This window comes from Glandiceps talaboti, chromosome 21 (assembly GCF_964340395.1).
Source record: "Glandiceps talaboti chromosome 21, keGlaTala1.1, whole genome shotgun sequence".
NCBI lineage: Eukaryota > Metazoa > Hemichordata > Enteropneusta > Spengelidae > Glandiceps > Glandiceps talaboti.
The window spans coordinates 12,370,248-12,388,610 of NC_135569.1; the positions used below are offsets into that span (position 1 = coordinate 12,370,248).

Consider the following 18,363-nt stretch of genomic DNA (forward strand, 5'->3'; position numbering starts at 1 on the left):
TTATGTACCTGAACATAAAAGTACATGAACTTATATGTAACTACATGAATTATGTACCTGAACATAAAAGTACATGATTAAAGTAAATAAACCATAAGAACATGTTGTGAGGAGGTAGATTTTAATGTGCACACAAAAAGCGATGACAAAATATAGCCCTGTTCTAGTTAAAACCAAATGAAAGGTAAATGGCAAGTTATTAATGAGAATGTGTGATCAAGGGATTTAACTAATGTGTAGTGTAATGTATGGAACATGACTTGTTTTAGTAGTCCAATCAAAGTACATTACACTATTGATTTGCTGCAGTCAATAACCCCCATACTGTGTTTTGTTATGTACCTATCACGTCTACCTGTGCAATAATTTGGAGTATCACACTTTGTCCAAATAAGGTAATTGTAAATGATATATATATATATACCTGGATATAGGTTTTGTGGACCTCGCTAGCTTATAGCCCCCCCCCCCCCCCCCCCCCAACACAACGCAAGGTGGGTGGGTCCTTCCTCAATACAAACTTAGTGTACATACCATAAAATGATAGTACATAATCAATTAGATTCTCATCTTTTGATTACAAACTGACATCATTTTCTAACAGTCAGGGTACAGTATGTTTCATAGTTTACCTTGGCATGCATGGTGAAATGTTGTATACTAAGTCAAACCTATCAGATACAAGCAAATTACAGCTGTTCATCTTTCAACATAGAACGTGCCTTGGAAATAACTGTGTTCAACAAAACTCAAACCTCTTCTGCTAAAATCAATAAAAAATCCTCGGGTCACCATACCAAGTTTTGAAATAGAATTCAAAATTATATCGAAATTTTAGTACTTTTAGAATCCAATATGGCCGCCAAATATTTCATTTAACTCAGTGAGGAAAAAAGATTGACACTTTCCTTGCAAACAAGAGGGTGAACACCAAAATTTCTTTGACCATTTCAAATGGACCAGGAACAAACTTTATATGGCAAAGCTTGGAGAGAATTGAAGAACTCTGATTTTCAGAGAAATTGTTCCCAAGGTGCATTCAATCTGAAGGTGACATTTGCAACAACTTTTTCAATAAAAGGACATGGTTTGGCATGTATATGTAACAAGGTCACTTGTGTATATATGTAAACATTTATAGAAACGTAAAATGACAGATAAAAAGTCTTGAAATGGTTTGATGTTTACTAATTCATTGCTTTCTACAGCATACTTCAAATTCTTGAAAGCCAGAGCTCCGTTTTTGTTGATGCAACAAAAAATAATAAATTCTTGTCCGCGGTGTTTCTTGGATTGTGTTCTAAACAGGCCTGTGGTTTTACAGCAATATACGTTTGATAGATTACAAGCTTGCTAAAAGTGAAGGCATGTTTGGATATGTCTGGATTGTATGCTCCCAGGGAGTTGAGGAAGTATAAAGGGCCGTTGTGATGCCATTGATCCCTGCCGTTGGTAATACTTGTGAACGCCTTGAGCTCTGACGAGGAAAGGTTCATTATAAATTCGCTTCACAGGGGGTCTTACAGTATTCCAGGCAAAAATTGTAAAGTCAAAACAGAAGTATGTAAATCATATGTAAAATACTTTGCACAACTGTCTTCTGTGCTTGGCAACTAAAAATAATGCCCAACTTTGACACTCTCACATCGAGAGTGCCACTAGCAGAAAGCAGCTGTTTTTGTATGTACCTGGATACCATACAGTTGTATGCTCTAATATCCTGGTACTGTGTGCCTCCATCGACTACATAGGACTAACCATTTGCTGACAAGTTATTGCAAATCACCACGTTATTACGACATACAAAAACAGCCACTTTCAGCTAGTGATGCTCCTGAGGCTGTGGGAGAGTCTAATTTCAATTTCCAACTAAGATAAGAATTTATATACCTCTTACACCCAGTAAACAAAGTGTAACGAACAGTCATATATAAATACAAACAAACAAACAGGACCGGCCTTGTCAATGTTATTAGTCAATGCGAAAATCAAATTCATTTTTGTGCAGACAAATAAAAATAATCTGAAACTTCCATTATGAATCACGAAATATGCCAACACTCTGTTGTGACTCTGTCCCATTGTATTTTATGAAATATCGGTGGGCAACAGAAGGGGAACTCAATCACTGGTAGGGAACCTGGTAAAATGACTGGGCAACCTAGGTAAATTTTACCTACGTACCACTCAACAAAAACACTTGATAGGGAACCCTGGTAAAATGACTGGAAAACCCAGGTATGTTTTACCTAATAGTACCACCTCAAACAAAAACACAGGTGGGGAACCCCGGTAAAATGACTGCGAAACAAATATTGATAGGTAACATTGTTAAAATGACTGTTGAACTCGGGTACATTATTCGCCTTTACCCTTAAAAAATAACATGACATAAAGATACACTCTTTGATATCAAATTTTACTGAAACAGTTCCTTGATATTTAAACAAATAAAGAATCACTGCGTTAAATATTCTCTGTACATAGTACTTAGTGATGTGTTCACAAGTTGTCAACTCCTTCACCTCTGGATTAGATTTGTTTACAGCAACAAACACTTGTACTGGATATAATATATGATAAAATATGTAAAATTACAAGTCGTCATCTAGAAAACATGCTCAGCTATTATTTTCAGTAATAAGTTACACAGTAATTAATCTCATCTGAGAGATCATTTTTGTTGATGGTCCATTTCAAAGGAAGACAGTTATGGCTGCTTTTCCAGGAACACAGTCATGTTTATACTGTGGTACCACTATGTAAGTCGAACCACAGACCCTAGGGTCTAATGGTAGAACTAGTGTTATGCCTATGTTTGAACTCATAGATCGATGTTCTCTTCAGTTACAACAACAAAAATAAATAATACACTAAATCACTGGCAACGAAATGGCACCTACGCAGAGGCAAGAACGAGGAAAACAGGATGAACAGACCAATCACGCAAAACTGAAGACTGAAACATTTGGTTGTATGGACACTCATTTGTTGCAAACATGTTCAGTGCGTACTTACTAAGAGTGTCAACAACGATAGATCTTCAGTCTATCTACATCGTACACTTCACACACAAACAATCCTACATTACTCATCTTTTTCTTCCAGGTAAATAACAGTTTGATGTGCAAGATTTGATTCCTCTATAGTCTGATTCAGGTTTGTAAATACTTTCCGTGGCACATCATTAACGAACATTTCACACTCCAGTAACGTTTCTTCACTCCGTGAATCGGCATATGCAAGGATTTCTTTAAGTGTGTTACTTGGACGGAAAAACCTTTGAAGTCGTTCTCCTTCTGGTAATCGTATGGCGAGTAAAAGTCTATCATCCTTTTCACTAGGTTCGTCAGGAATTGCAACGCTTAATTTTGCTCGGTCGAGTCTTTCTTTTTGTTTGTGTCTAAAGTGTCTACGCGATACTTTCTTTGTCGGAGATGGTATTGCTTGGGGTGGCTCTACAGCTGGTGGACTTTGCAAATTTTGATTTAAGTCTTCTGTGCTCTTATTTGACATGGTTTGATGATCACTTTGGACGGAGTCCTGTTTTCCTAGATTACGCATTGGCTGTGTTTCGGTATCACCATGTGAATTCAGTGCAAAATTCAACTCTCCATCTGGTCCTTCATAGTAGTTCTGTGTCAAACCTTTCTCAAAACTTGGCACATGATTATCGTCAATACCTATCATTTCAGACTCGCTGTCCATTTCATTCTCATGAATATCCATATACACATCATCATGAATATTCATATATGCTAATTCCTGAGACAAGTTTACTTGTTCACTGCCTCTAGTTGTAGTATTTTTTCTTATACTAGGCAGCGGTGTGTATCTTGATAACGATGAACTTGGTCTTGATGGTGGGGCGTTATTCAGAATTTTTTCAATTGCACTGTCAGGATCAGAGTCATCGTGATGGGATTGTTTTTGTGATCTGTAGCCTGACGTTCCTGGTCTTGATCTGCCTTTGGCAGATTTTGGTCTGGTTTTTGGTCTTGAATTGTAGGAGTTCTCTGGACTCACTGGAGGTGTCCTCCCCGGTGGTAAACCAATAGATCGACTTGTTCCTGGTCTGCTAGGAGGTCTAGACACTGATTCTGTAACAACAAAATGATATTAATTATAAAGATATGATTTGTCAATCTGACTCACTGGCGTTCTCGTAAATGGGGTAGGCCGATAATTCACGGCACCATGACAAAAGTGTGTTTCCGTTAACGAAGCCTTAGAAAATATGGTTAGGTAGCTTGGGATCTGATGTAATTTTTTATCTTTTTAGTTGTTGCTTCGACCCAAAAACAAAATGTCGGTCTGAATACCCCTTTTGTGACAGTTTGATAGAAATATGTACTGCCATCACTGGGGAAAGAAAACAGACATACATGAAGGTCAAGAAGACAAAGAATTTCTCATTTTTTTGTTTTAAATCTTTAAAAAAATGTTTATGGTCTGTGGTTTAAACTAGGATCGGTCGGGTTATCAGAAACATCCAATTTTTTTTACATTTTATCAAACAAATCCTACAGACAACAGTGATATGTATAAAAATGTCTTGCTGGTATCTCCATTCCTAAAATAACTTGTCACTTGGCAACACTTGTATTGTACACAAATACCTATGTTAGACAATAAATATCCCAATATGAGTACTTGGAGCTAAAAACCAGATAATCCAATATGATAAAAGAGATTAAAATGAACCACTTGAAACTTAAATCCTAGATTTACAGATTCGTTGTTATGGCCATTCCTTATCACTCAGTTGTATCGCAATCGATGGACATAGGTCAGTACTGAAAACATGTTATTAGCAAACTGAGATAGACACAAACTAAAACTTTCATTATTGATTGGTAGACAGGGTTGTCAGTGGCCGAGTGGTTAAACCACTTGCCTCTTACCACTATGGTTGGGGTTCGAACCCATTCAGGGTTTGATTAAATTTACCACGCTGTAAATAAGAAGAGTGTCGTTCATTTTAACTTAACCGAATAACGCAGGTTTTCTCCGGGTACTCCGGTTACCAACCAGCACAAATGTATGGATGCATTGTTCACATGTTTCAAACTAGAAGTTTGTTATATGTATACTTCTGCAACTGCATTATCTGATGTAACAATGTAGCCCCAATTACATGCTTGTGTGCCTCTGTGACTTGACTGTGACAGTCGATGACTCACCATGGCCAAAAAGAATTTGTGTCACATAATACGTCGGGACAAAAAAAGGCACAAAAACAGATGAAAAAGCCCTCAAAATCACATCAAACGCTACAATTATTGCAGCTAGTTCAAGGTAGGAATTCCATACTATTATTCATAGTAATGTGTAGTAACACACATATAAATATGTCTACATCTCTATCTCCCCACTATACTCAATTTGTGTTGCTAACTCATTGACCATTTTAATACTGTGATTTTTATTTTTTTTTAAATGAAATATGATAATGTCATTATATAATGACTCATGATAATGTAATTATTTATTCAAATGCATTTTATTGTTATACTATCATTATAATTTATAGTGGCAATAAGCAGGTATACAATAATACTACTAGGTTCCTCATACTGAAGGTCACACACACTACTCAACTGAATGAGTAAGCATGAATTGACAATAAATATTGTTAATGGTTATTTAGTGTGAGAGTGGATTGTGTATAATGTAAATGACTGTGTTCAAGTATGTCATCTAGAATATAAACCGGATTCTAAAGTTAAAATTTAGACATGCAACTATCAAATTGATATGATCAATTTGTGGCACGCTGTTAGTTTGGTGGCCAACTCCTTGTGAACAAGGCATGGAAAGGACTGTTGTAACTTGAATTGGAGTATGGTTCCAGACTACGGCAATACTAGCCATTGTATTACAACCTCAAGAAGTTCTGTACATCTGTGGTGGGGAGAGCTTCTTGAGGTAATAATATCACCGAGTCTTTGGGTTATGATACTGTGCCAATAGCATGACAGATTTTTTTGTTGTTTTTCCTGTTATAATCTATACAAATACCAAACCAAATACAGACAATAACATTTACATTCATGAACACTTGACTAGCTGGTTGATGATCTTGACAACGGTCACTAAACAGTAACCTTTGTACGTGTGATGACAGTGATACCCTGGTCTATACCCATTTCTTCAAGTTCTTGATAAATACATGATCACCTTCCCAGTTCGTTCAGTTTGCGGAGTTTCTGCTCGCCACAGAACAGTTACGATAAGGCTTTCGGTACTAAATTAGATAGAACTGAATCCTTTACTTGATTTATATATGTATATCGAGTCCGACAAATGGTTTTCTTTATAAGGTAGTCGGGTACGAGTACTCAGCAAACGTGGACGTTAAAAATTACTGGATTCCAACGTTACCTTGTTTAGTTGTTGGCATTTTCATGTAAACAAACTTTCAGTCCGATGTAAATGAACTAAAACATTCTGTATTGTTGACGACAACACTGAAAATATTTACCTGAACCATAGCGCAAATTCATGGCATCTAACTGAGTCGAATCTATTTCGCCAGCGACGACAGGGCTCGGGCCATAGCTGTGTCTCCGAGAAGCCTGCCTCCTTGACACTGGCCGAACCTCCGCCATTTTTGGAAGTTTAAGCTATGTCTCGCCAATTCTCGCTTGATCACACGAGATTTGTGAAGTCGTACAAATGCAAGGTTTATTTTCAAATTTTACGAAATTTTAGTATATAAAGACGCTTTCGTTTCCCTGTTTTGATAATTTCGTACCAAAGAATAGTTTTGTATTTATCAGTTAATTTTATTTGTATGACTAAGCAACTTCCTGTGTCAATATATTTTTTCACTTCCGGGTACGGTGGCAGTCGCGTGAAACTGATCAAAAGGAAACCCTGGTTCGTAAAGTCTTGTTTTAGATATTTTTCTAGCGAAGTACGGTCATGCTTGAAGATATATTGCACGGAAAAGAGTCGTCACGTCTTGTGATTGTGTTCGGTAAGTTATATCGCCCAAGTTTCCGACAGTATTGTCCGTAAATCGATTTGTTTCGATGTTTGTGTATGTTCTTTGGCGCGAGTACTAGCGCAGCGTAGTGACGAAACAAAACAAAGGAATGAATGAAAGTTGAATCGAGAACAACCATGTCGATATGATGTGAATAATACTAAATCCTCAAATAGTAGAAGATGTAAGCACTAGAAGCAACTGATGTAGATGAAAAGAAATGTGAACACACAGACATGATCGTGCATTGCGAAATCGAGGAGTTCCTAAAAATCAGTTTTCCATGCCGTTTGCAGAACATGTATTCTTTTTTTAAGCCATTGTAAACAAATATCAGCGTGTAAAAAGATGAATGCAGTGCAGTGCACAGCAAACTGGTGAAGCAGCAGTGGTATTAGCAGTAGACCTAACAGAGAAGGTTTCCTAGTTTGTGTATGTGTTTCGATACATTATTTGCATTTTTCACATAGAAAAATATGTTGTTTTTTTAGCTCGCTTATATTTAAAAAAAAATGTATGTCAGATACCGGGATAAAAGAAAAACTGGTGCACTTTCTGTATCAGTATTAGATAAAAGTTCAAATTGTGATTTTGTTTTTAAATTTTCACAATCGAATCCAATTTACAGAGATGTCCTTTGACATCAAGGTTGGCAAATCTTTGAAGCAAAACTCAAGAGCTTTTCATGGAATTATTATTATTAGTGTGAAGTGAGACATTGTTACTGTTGAGTATCATTTTCATTGTGAGGCATGCATCATGCTAGCTGCAATATTTGTAGCTTTGTTTTCATTTACAATACTTTTTTTATTCTTTTTTATATTTTATTTTGTGTGACTTAACATTTTTCGTTTTTTATTTTTTATTTTTATTTTTATTTTTTTTTTTTTACGGGGTTTGCACAGAAAATAGGGAGTCACAGAGTGAAACCGCTACAGTTACTGCAGTTGGCATCATGCTTTCTTTGTTGGGGTAGACCCCATCTCTCCCCTTGAGGCTTGTAAGGAGATATTCCAGTATACTAATACTGTATATGTTAGGGAGATATCCATGCAATAACAAGATTTTCATGCATATGTAAAATTCTAAAGAATAAAAAATGCATGTGAAGGAAAGACACATGAAATATGAATAGAACTTGATGTAAATAGATTGAAAATTACAGTTAATCTCTCTCTAAATGTCATATATTTTTGCGTTTTTATTAGCCAGATGTGTAAAGGACACATAGATTTGAGTGAAATAAAACATGTAATACCATGTGTGTGTGACAGAACCTGTGATGTATTAGTGCAAGTATGGCCTACATAGAAATTCCTACTAATATTTGCGCAAGTGCTTGCAGTGATCGTATGTTAATGAGCATAGAAAGTGAAAGTGCAACAAAAAACACTGCAAGTACAATTGCAAATATCTTGGTGTACACAGGCAGTTACGTGTTACGGGGTTCTGTTATTATTACATAATTTTGTCCAAAACAGCAAATTCTGTAGAAATGGTACACTACAATCGTGTACTTTTGTGTACTAGGCACACTCATTTGCATATCATTTGAATACAGGTATGTAATAATGTTTTGGTATTGCACTGCAGTGCACACACCACTAGCAATAGCATCATCTGCATGTATTCATACTGGTGCAAGTAATCACTGGTACATATGTAATGATATACTATTATATTGCATGGAAATTAATTTTGATTAAAATAATGATTTGTTGATATTCGATTATTAAAAGCCAGGTGGTAATGCACCATCACCAATTAAATATGGTAATGCATTATCATATAACTCTAATGGAAGTCAGACATGTTGTAATATTATCTATTAAGAATTTACCTTTCTATTGACCATGCAGATGATGTTTAGTTATATGAATAAAGTAAACTGTGTTTTAGTAAGGGTGGTAAGCAGGTAAAATCTACCGAGGTCTCCCAGGGTTCTCAAACAAAATTATGGTAGATTGTATGGAAAAACTATGCAATGTTCACCCCTTTCCCCTTTCTGTTACCGGGGTTCCCCAACTAAAAAAGTACATATTGATATTATGCATTTTAAAAATTAAGATAGCGCATCGTTGTCAGTGCAGTAAGGTCGTATCTGATATACAATTGTACAGGAGATACAACCTTACTGCACTGACGCGACGATATATGCCTATATTATAGTTGACTTATATTCATCTATTACTTATTGTTTACAGATAGTCTCAAACATTTTGGTCGCACACTTCTCAAGAGTTTTACCAAGTCCTTAGCCTCCAGGTAAGTGTTGTCAACTTTTTATATATACATGTACATGATCTTTGTCTTCTTCAGCATTTGCACATTTATAGACTTTATAGTGTTCATCTGTGGAGAACTTAGTGACCAAGTCATTGGGATTTTGCATACTAATATGCTAATTTGCATAACAGTAGCATTGTTGTATCAATGTTTTTGTTTTGATTGTTTGATTGATTGCCTGCTTTATTGATTGCTTGATTGATGATTAATTAATTGATTACTTTATTTATGTATTTATTTGTGTACTTATTTATTTATTTATTTATTTATTTATTTATTTATTTATTTATTTTCCAGAGTTGATGAAGTCCACATATTTCACTTTGATACTGCACCTGAAGTCTTCCGGACTGGTTTTGATGAGATCACAAAAACTAAACTACACAGTCATGATGGCTGGTCAGATCCATTAATGTGGAGGTAAGTACAGCTATGAAATTACAAAATCTAAACTAGACAGTCATGATATCTGGTCAGATCCATTAATGTGGAGGTAAGTACAGCTGTGAAATCATGCAAAAACTAAACTAAACAGTCATGATGGCTGGTCAGATCAATTAATGTGGAGGTAAGTACAGCTATGAAATTACGAAATCTAAACTATACAGTCATGATGGCTGGTCAGATCCATTAATGTGGAGGTAAGTACAGCTATGAAATTACAAAATCTAAACTGGACAGTCATGATATCTGGTCAGATCAATTAATGTGGAGGTAAGTACAGCTATGAAATTACAAAATCTAAACTGGACAGTCATGATATCTGGTCAGATCAATTAATGTGGAGGTAAGTACAGCTATGAAATTACGAAATCTAAACTACACAGTCATGATATCTGGTCAGATCAATTAATGTGGAGGTAAGTACAGCTATGAAATCACACAAAAACTAAACTGGACAGTCATGATATCTGGTCATATCAATTAATGTGGAGGTAAGTACAGCTATGAAATTACAAAATCTAAACTATACAGTCATGATGGCTGGTCAGATCCATTAATGTGGAGGTAAGTACAGCTATGAAATCACACAAAAACTAAACTGGACAGTCATGATGGCTGGTCAGATCCATTAATGTGGAGGTAAGTACAGCTATGAAATCACACAAAAACTAAACTGGACAGTCATGATATCTGGTCAGATCCATTAATGTGGAGGTAAGTACAGCTATGAAATTATGCAAAAACTAAACTAAACAGTCATGATGGCTGGTCAGATCCATTAATGTGGAGGTAAGTACAGCTATGAAATCACACAAAAACTAAACTGGACAGTCATGATATCTGGTCAGATCCATTAATGTGGAGGTAAGTACAGCTATGAAATTACAATATCTAAACTATACAGTCATGATGGCTGGTCAGATCCATTAATGTGGAGGTAAGTACAGCTATGAAATTACAAAATCTAAACTAGACAGTCATGATGGCTGGTCAGATCCATTAATGTGGAGGTAAGTACAGCTATGAAGTCACACAAAAACTAAACTACACAGTCATGATGGCTGGTCAGATCCATTAATGTGGAGGTAAGTACAGCTATGAAATCACTCAAAAACTAAACTAGACAGTCTTGATATCTGGTCAGATCCATTAATGTGGAGGTAAGTACAGCTATGAAATTACAAAAACTAAACTACACAGTCATGATATCTGGTCAGATCCATTAATGTGGAGGTAAGTACAGCTATGAAATTACAAAATCTAAACTAGACAGTCATGATATCTGGTCAGATCCATTAATGTGGAGGTAAGTACAGCTATGAAATTACAAAATCTAAACTAGACAGTCATGATATCTGGTCAGATCCATTAATGTGGAGGTAAGTACAGCTATGAAATTACAAAATCTAAACTACACAGTCATGATATCTGGTCAGATCCATTAATGTGGAGGTAAGTACAGCTATGAAATTACAAAATCTAAACTATACAGTCATGATGGCTGGTCAGTGGTTTGATCATATATGGGAACATATTTCTTTTATTGGATATGTATACATTTTCTTAAATATTTACATACATGTGTGATCTTTTATCATTTTTCAGGGAAACACCCAAGCCAGCTGATGCCGATAACAAACTGTACTTATCAGAGCCTTTAGATCTTATGTCACATATCAGAGAGCATAAACAGGCCAGTAGTAGGAAAGTAGCAGTCATTGTGGATTCTCTTACTCCTGTTCTCGTCCACAAATCTCTACCGTTTGTTTGTAAAGCCTTGTATCAACTGTACAATAGCGAAGATGATGTCGAAGGTTGGTGTAAATATGCTGTAGACCTGGAAATTTTTGCTAATGACTTACTTTCCCTTATTTTGCTTGAAATACAAAAATGCCCAAATAAGTAATGACTATATAAATGTCTTCTTGTACATGAACACAATATACCAGTCTGGTAATTAGTGAAAATAAGTAGTGACTAAAATACCTTCTTGTACATGAACACAATGTACCAGTCTGGTAATTAGTATAAATAAGTAGTGACTAATTTATGTATTTTCATAAACTTTCAGTTCTGGAGTCATTTAATGATGTTCCCTCTCATAATTTTCACTTTGTAAACCAAGAAACACCAAATTGAAACACTTTTTACGTCTATTGTTCTTTCACTGATACACCATTGCATGATGGGTCTTCTCAGACATGAATATTTATTAGATGTACATTGAATATTCATGACTTCTAAGAGCTTACTTCCTTCAGGTAAATAGTCATGAATATGAGTACACAACTGAGTGAAAATCATAATCAGTAAATGGAGTCGTGGGATCTGGGGCACCTGTTGTGTACATACTTTGATAAGTTACCAACACTAATTATATTGTATGTCTTTGCATGGAATTTGTCTCATTCCAGGTTACCACAAGCAAACAAACGCACCAGTGTTTTTTCATGTGTTGTGTATCAATATCGTTATTTCTGAATCCTAATATATAATGTTATGTTTCGGTAAACAAGTAATGTCTACTTTTTTGTAGGTTTTGAAATTATTCAGACCTTATGTTTAGTACACGGGGATGTCCACGATGAACGCGTTCTCAGTTCATTACAACACATTGCATCAAGTACCCTAGCTCTCACACCCAATGCTTCAATAGCATCATTCCATGAAGAACCCTATGGATTCTCCAACACAGTACATAAAAAGTCAAGTGGTAAAGTTATCATCAAGGTAAGACACTGGTTGGCAGAATAATAATAATTGTACACTCAATGTACATGTATATGGTAGTCATTTCAAAATTGATCATTCAATCTATGTGTTAGTCACTTCAAAATTGATCATTTTCAGGGTGATCAATAAATATGCAATCCATGTGGTAATCATTCAAAGTTGATCAATGAATACACTCAATGTATTCTCACTGTATATATGTTCATTTTACAGAATGAGGGATACAGTGTTGTTGATGATCTTCGACTTATAACATTTGATCCATCTAAACTGTCAACACCTACAGTCAAACGACAAGCAGGTGTAAGTATACCAAGTAATGTCTTCCACTACATATAATGTAGTGACCAAAATCAAAATGCATTGTACATACTACATGCATTGTACATATTACATGACATACTACATACATTGTACATACTACATACATTGTACATACTACATACATTGTACATACTACATGACATACTACATACATTGTACATACTACATACATTGTACATACTACATACATTGTACATACTACATACATTGTACCTACTACATGTACATACATTGTACATACTACATACATTGTACATACTACATACATTGTACATACTACATGCATTGTACACACTACATGCATTGTACATACTACATATATTGTACATAATACATACATTGTACATACTACATACATTGTACACTCTACATACATTGTACATATACTACATACATTGTACATACTACATGCATTGTACACACTACATGCATTGTACATACTACATACATTGTACATACTACATACATTGTACATACTACATACATTGTACATATACTACATACATTGTACATACTACATACATTGTACATACTACATACATTGTACATACTACATACATTGTACATATACTACATACATTGTACATACTACATACATTGTACATACTACATACATTGTACATACTACATACATTGTACATATACTACATACATTGTACATACTACATACATTGTACATACTACATACATTGTACATACTACATGCATCTCTCTGCCCTCAGCGGCCTGCTCTATATAAGAAATGAGTTAGGGGTTGACCGATGTGTGAGGGCAGCCTGCCATGGCATACCTTGCAGACTATAACTTAGCTTGTGTGCATCATAATAGCTTTTTAATGTTTTATTGACATTAACTGCATTTCTCTCATTAATATTTACAGCCTGACCCAACAGCAAACTTGACCTTTAACCTCAATCTAACAGATACTGAGAGACAAGCAAGGAGTAAAGTGATACTACCTTATACCATCGCTCAGGAGAAGTAAGTTCTGAACTTTTTTCATATTTCCACGATACTGTTAGTTTTTGTTGTGCTTTCCCCCACTATGCCCAAAGCAACGTACAGTTAATACCCCTTGCATGGACCTATAACAGCACAAGAATCCATTATACTTCTTGAACCCCCTGAGGAGCCTACAATCCGTTGCAGTGTATGTAAGTGCATAGGATTAAAGCATTCACATTGAGACTGATATCCTACCAGGTCCCCAATTATGCAGCTGGTTGAACTGAGGCACAGTCGTTGTTCAAATCTTGCCCAAATTAAGGACTTTAGCCATTTTGAAATAAAAATGGCAGAAGCAAGGCTTGAACTAACAAGCATCTTGAAGATTCCAAGCTGGCCACTCTAACCATTCAACCATCATGCCATGACTCCACAACCAGCAATGTACAGATTACAAGCCAGCCACTCTAACCATTCAACCATCATGACTCCACAACCAGCAATGTACAGATTACAAGCCAGCCACTCTAACCATTCAACCATCATGACTCTACAACCAGCAATGTACAGATTACAAGCAAACCCACTCTCTCTTATCAACCATCATGACTCCAGGTTTCACGTCTTCATCAAGAGAGAAAAAAATCTACTTCACTGTCAACATTTTCAGGAGCAGTTATTTACTCTTTTGTTGCCTTTATCTATACAGGAGGATGCCACAGTTGAAATCTGGTCAGATTTTTTATGAACCAGACGAGGCGGATGATTTTGATGACGAAGACCCTGACGATGACCTTGACATCTAAGGAGAGAAGAGAGAGACACTATAGATGTTGTGTGTTTTATCGTACCTTTGTGTCTGTAGTTTTGTGACATGTCATTTATGTTGTCATGACAACAAAAAGAGTAAGTGGAGTGTTACAGTCGTCTCAGAGCAATTATCAGAGCTTTGCTACGTGTTCATTTAGCAATAATGTTGTTTCGTACATCTTATGTTGTCTTACAAGGGTTTTGATTCCTGGATGTATGAATTTTTTTTGGTGTGCATGAAAAGTGTGCAAGTATGTTTTGTGGAACAGCAAATGTTATCTGTTAGGGTCGGTAGGCTGTCGTTGACTGTATGAAAGTGTGAAAGTGTGTTTTGTCTGATCTGTTAGGTTTGGTCGTCTTGTCGTTGACTGCGTATGAAAATGTGAAACTTAAAGTATGTTTTGTAAAACAGCAAAATGTTGTCTGTTAGGTTCGGTAGTCTGTTGTTCGTTTACTCTTCTGTAATTGTTAATTTTTTTGAACACCAAATTACATGTTTTTTTCCAAAAGTAGAATTGCCCCCGGAGGTGTTTCTTACAAAGCATATAATTTTGATAAAAAATTTGCCCTGAAAACCATGTTTTTTTGTGGAATTTAAAGAAGATAACAATGTTTGTAGTAAATTTTCATAGCAAAGGTGAGATGGACTTTGTAGACACCGTGTAATGGTCTGCTTGATGTGATTCTGAGGTCAAAGTTTAAAGGTCATGGGTTGTATTTTCACACAGTTTTGGTGGAATTACAGTAAGAGTTCTATGTTCTGGAAAATGTAGCGTTGAGGTAAATTTGCAGAATTATGTCCAATTATGTCAAATTTCCCGTAGCGTTCAAAATATCACAGGATGGGAAGCCATCGCTCTGTAAGTGTAACTGCTCGCAAAGAGTATTTTGTTGTTGTTTAGAAAAAATTCTATGAACAACTCTTTTTGTTGTTTGTCAGTTTATCTAAAAATTCAAAACTTTGCTCAGCTTACTGAAGCTTCTAGCAAAGGAATCAACTCGATATACTCTCTAGAAATTTATTTTATATAAAAGGTTATTGCCATTATAGTGTTGTTGCCATGACAAGGTCAACTTTGACGCCTAGGTCATAGGTTAACTTTGATGCCTAGGTCATAGGTCAACTTTGATGCCTAGGTCATAGGTTAACTTTGACGCCTAGGTCATAGGTCAACTTTGATGCCTAGGTCATAGGTTAACTTTGATACCTAGGTCATAGGTCAACTTTGAAGCCTGGGTCATAGGTTAACTTTGATGCCTGGGTCATAGGTCAACTTTGATGCCTAGGTCATAGGTCAACTTTGATGCCTAGGTCATAGGTTAACTTTGATACCTAGGTCATAGGTCAACTTTGATGCCTGGCTGTATTAAAAAAAAACATTGAGAACAAAATTTGAAAAAAAAATCGATCATTGTTTCCTGTAGAATACAAAATTGATTTTAAGAAAAAGACATGAAAAGGGAGAAAAAAAATGAAGAATAAAAACAGGTGTATAATTTATTTAAAAAATAATCTAACGATAGCTTTACTTGAAAAAAACTGCCATTTTATTGCTGTGTTTGACAAAAAAAAAAACCAGTACAGCTATGATGTCATCTTTGGTATGGAAGTTGTCTGTGGTTTTGATTCTCTTTGATCTTTTTCCCTCCATATCTAGTCAAATTGATGTATGTAGAACAATGTTCCATACTAAATTTTAAAATTACCAACAACAGGTGTATTTATAATTTAAGCCACCCGATGACATCACATCCACGCCTGACATACATTCAAACGTGAAGGTGGTGTTACGATTTATACACAATTTGCATATTGATAATTTTATTAAATCCCTACAAGGGTCATTATAACACCTGCTGTAAAAAACATACAATAACAGTGATAAAAAATGAAGACACAGCTTACAGGCTAAAAAGGTAAACATAATTAAGCCAATAAAAATTTGCAGTCGTATGGAAATATTGCCTATGACAGATAAAAGCAAGGCCTGATAAAAAGTTGAAAACCAGTGGAAATGGTTCAAGTAACATGCTTAAAAATTGACAGTAAAAATTCAAAAAAAGAATCTGCCAATGTGTGATTGATCACTACTAACATGTACGTTTCATACATGTTGTCAAGCTAGATTTTTGTCCATTTGACTAGACGTGGAGAGAGAGAGAGAGAGAGAGAGAGAGAGAGAGAGAGAGAGAGAGAGAGAGAGAGAGAGAGAGAGAGAGAGAGAGAGAGAGAGAGAGAGAGAGAGAGAGAGAGAGAGAGAGAGAGGGAGAGAGAGAGCGAGAGAGAGAGAGCGAGAGAGAAGAATCAAAACCATGGATAGCTTCTAGACTATTATTTTGCTTAGCTAAAATTAGAGAGAAAGAGTCCACAAGAAACAAATTATGATATTTTTGTATTTTTTTTTTGAGAAGTATTTGAAAGATATGTGCTAAATCAAGAAAAAAGTGTGCTAAATCTTGAAAATGTACTATGCAGATCTGATAATGATACTGAAAATTAGAATTCCGGCTATTTTTATATAAAACATAAAATGAATTACATTCTGAGACCTGATCTTAGCAAAGATTTATCTGATTTGAGAAAAAAAAATTGCCACATATCTCACTTGTTCTTGAATTTTTCGTGTCTGCCAATTTGTTTTTGTATGACATTGTCAATAGTTAATTTTCTGTTTCCAAGATGCATTGCGTGAGGCACCAGCACTTCTGTTGTTACGTTTAGGCTTGTTTTGTCTTTATTACGTTTGAAATAACATTTTCATCGTAAAATGATGGAGAGACATGTTGACCTCTTTAAAGTGGTCATATTGATGAGGATTGGGTATTCATTTTTGGATTTTTAATTTATAAAACAATTTTTTTATGGTTTCCTACTTGATGAATCACTGTGAAACAACATAGACTAAGTTAGATAGATATATTTATTTCAGTAAAAAAACAAACACCAAAAAACATAGACTAAGTCTGTGTTTGTAACTTAATACATTGCAAAAAGCTAATAAATGTGTGAAAAGTGTGTTAATGTACGTACAATAACAAACATTTTACACATTTATTAATTTTCTGCTATGTATTGTGTTTAAAACAAGGACTTGGTATATATGTTGTTTCCCAGTGATCGTCAAGTGGGAAGCCATGATAAAATTGTTTTGTAAGTTAAAAATCCAAAAATGAATACCCAATCCTCATCCATATGACCACTTTAATTGTGAGCTATAGAGCAAAATCTCAATGCCATCAATGACAGAGGTGGATTTTACTGGTAAACTCAGTCAAGTGACAACCATCTCACTGAGTAGCGTGTACAAACCCTCCATGCACTTACAGAATACATGGCGCTGTACAGGGAGATGTGCAATGCATCTTGGAACCAGTAATGGGTTTATCAATGGCCACCAAATGTTGCATAGTTATATTTCATTACAAGAATCAATATATGGAGAAAAAGAGTCGATTTGTAAATTTTGAGACAGATTTTCAAAGGTTTATGTGTGTAACTCTATGCATTATATGTGTACATCTTTTGTACCTTGTTCTAAATATGGAATTATGGGTAATTCAAAATGACTAGCCATTAGGTACAGGGTAAGCAGGGAATCATGGGAGTATTCACGGTGACTTATTTTGAGGTACAGGGTAAGCAGAGAATCATTATTTGCTTCAAAATGACTTATTTTGTTGTATACACACTGGAAACACAAAGAATTATCAAAAATATTTCCAACTGAGTAATACTGGGACACCTAAAATGCATTGTTGTGTCTGTTCCCTCGATGCAGCTCAATTAAGTTTCATTATCACGTAACTAGTTTGGAATATCAGTATAAATG

The 18,363-nt window shown here is 35.4% G+C and overlaps 2 protein-coding genes across 4 annotated transcripts; one reads left to right on the forward strand and one right to left on the reverse strand.

Moving 5' to 3' along the window:
* Positions 1 to 493: 493 nt before the first annotated feature.
* LOC144451388 (uncharacterized) lies at positions 494 to 6,622 on the reverse strand. 2 transcript variants are annotated; one of them, XM_078142216.1, is made up of 3 exons: positions 6,485 to 6,622; positions 3,531 to 4,100; positions 494 to 3,494 (listed from the first exon to the last, which is right to left on the reverse strand). In XM_078142216.1, exons 1-3 carry the CDS (start codon positions 6,609 to 6,611, stop codon positions 3,088 to 3,090), a joined length of 1,104 nt encoding a protein of 367 aa, XP_077998342.1. In that variant the 5' UTR covers positions 6,612 to 6,622; the 3' UTR covers positions 494 to 3,087. The 2 variants fall into 2 exon arrangements, with proteins under 2 accessions (XP_077998342.1, XP_077998340.1); XM_078142214.1 differs by having other exon boundaries at positions 494 to 4,100.
* A 224-nt stretch (positions 6,623 to 6,846) lies between these two features.
* LOC144451478 (elongator complex protein 5-like) lies at positions 6,847 to 16,680 on the forward strand. 2 transcript variants are annotated; one of them, XM_078142327.1, is made up of 8 exons: positions 6,847 to 6,982; positions 9,196 to 9,256; positions 9,575 to 9,697; positions 11,327 to 11,535; positions 12,258 to 12,451; positions 12,668 to 12,757; positions 13,659 to 13,759; positions 14,433 to 16,680. In XM_078142327.1, exons 1-8 carry the CDS (start codon positions 6,928 to 6,930, stop codon positions 14,527 to 14,529), a joined length of 930 nt encoding a protein of 309 aa, XP_077998453.1. In that variant the 5' UTR covers positions 6,847 to 6,927; the 3' UTR covers positions 14,530 to 16,680. The 2 variants fall into 2 exon arrangements, with proteins under 2 accessions (XP_077998453.1, XP_077998454.1); XM_078142328.1 differs by having other exon boundaries at positions 12,668 to 12,751.
* Positions 16,681 to 18,363: the final 1,683 nt, after the last annotated feature.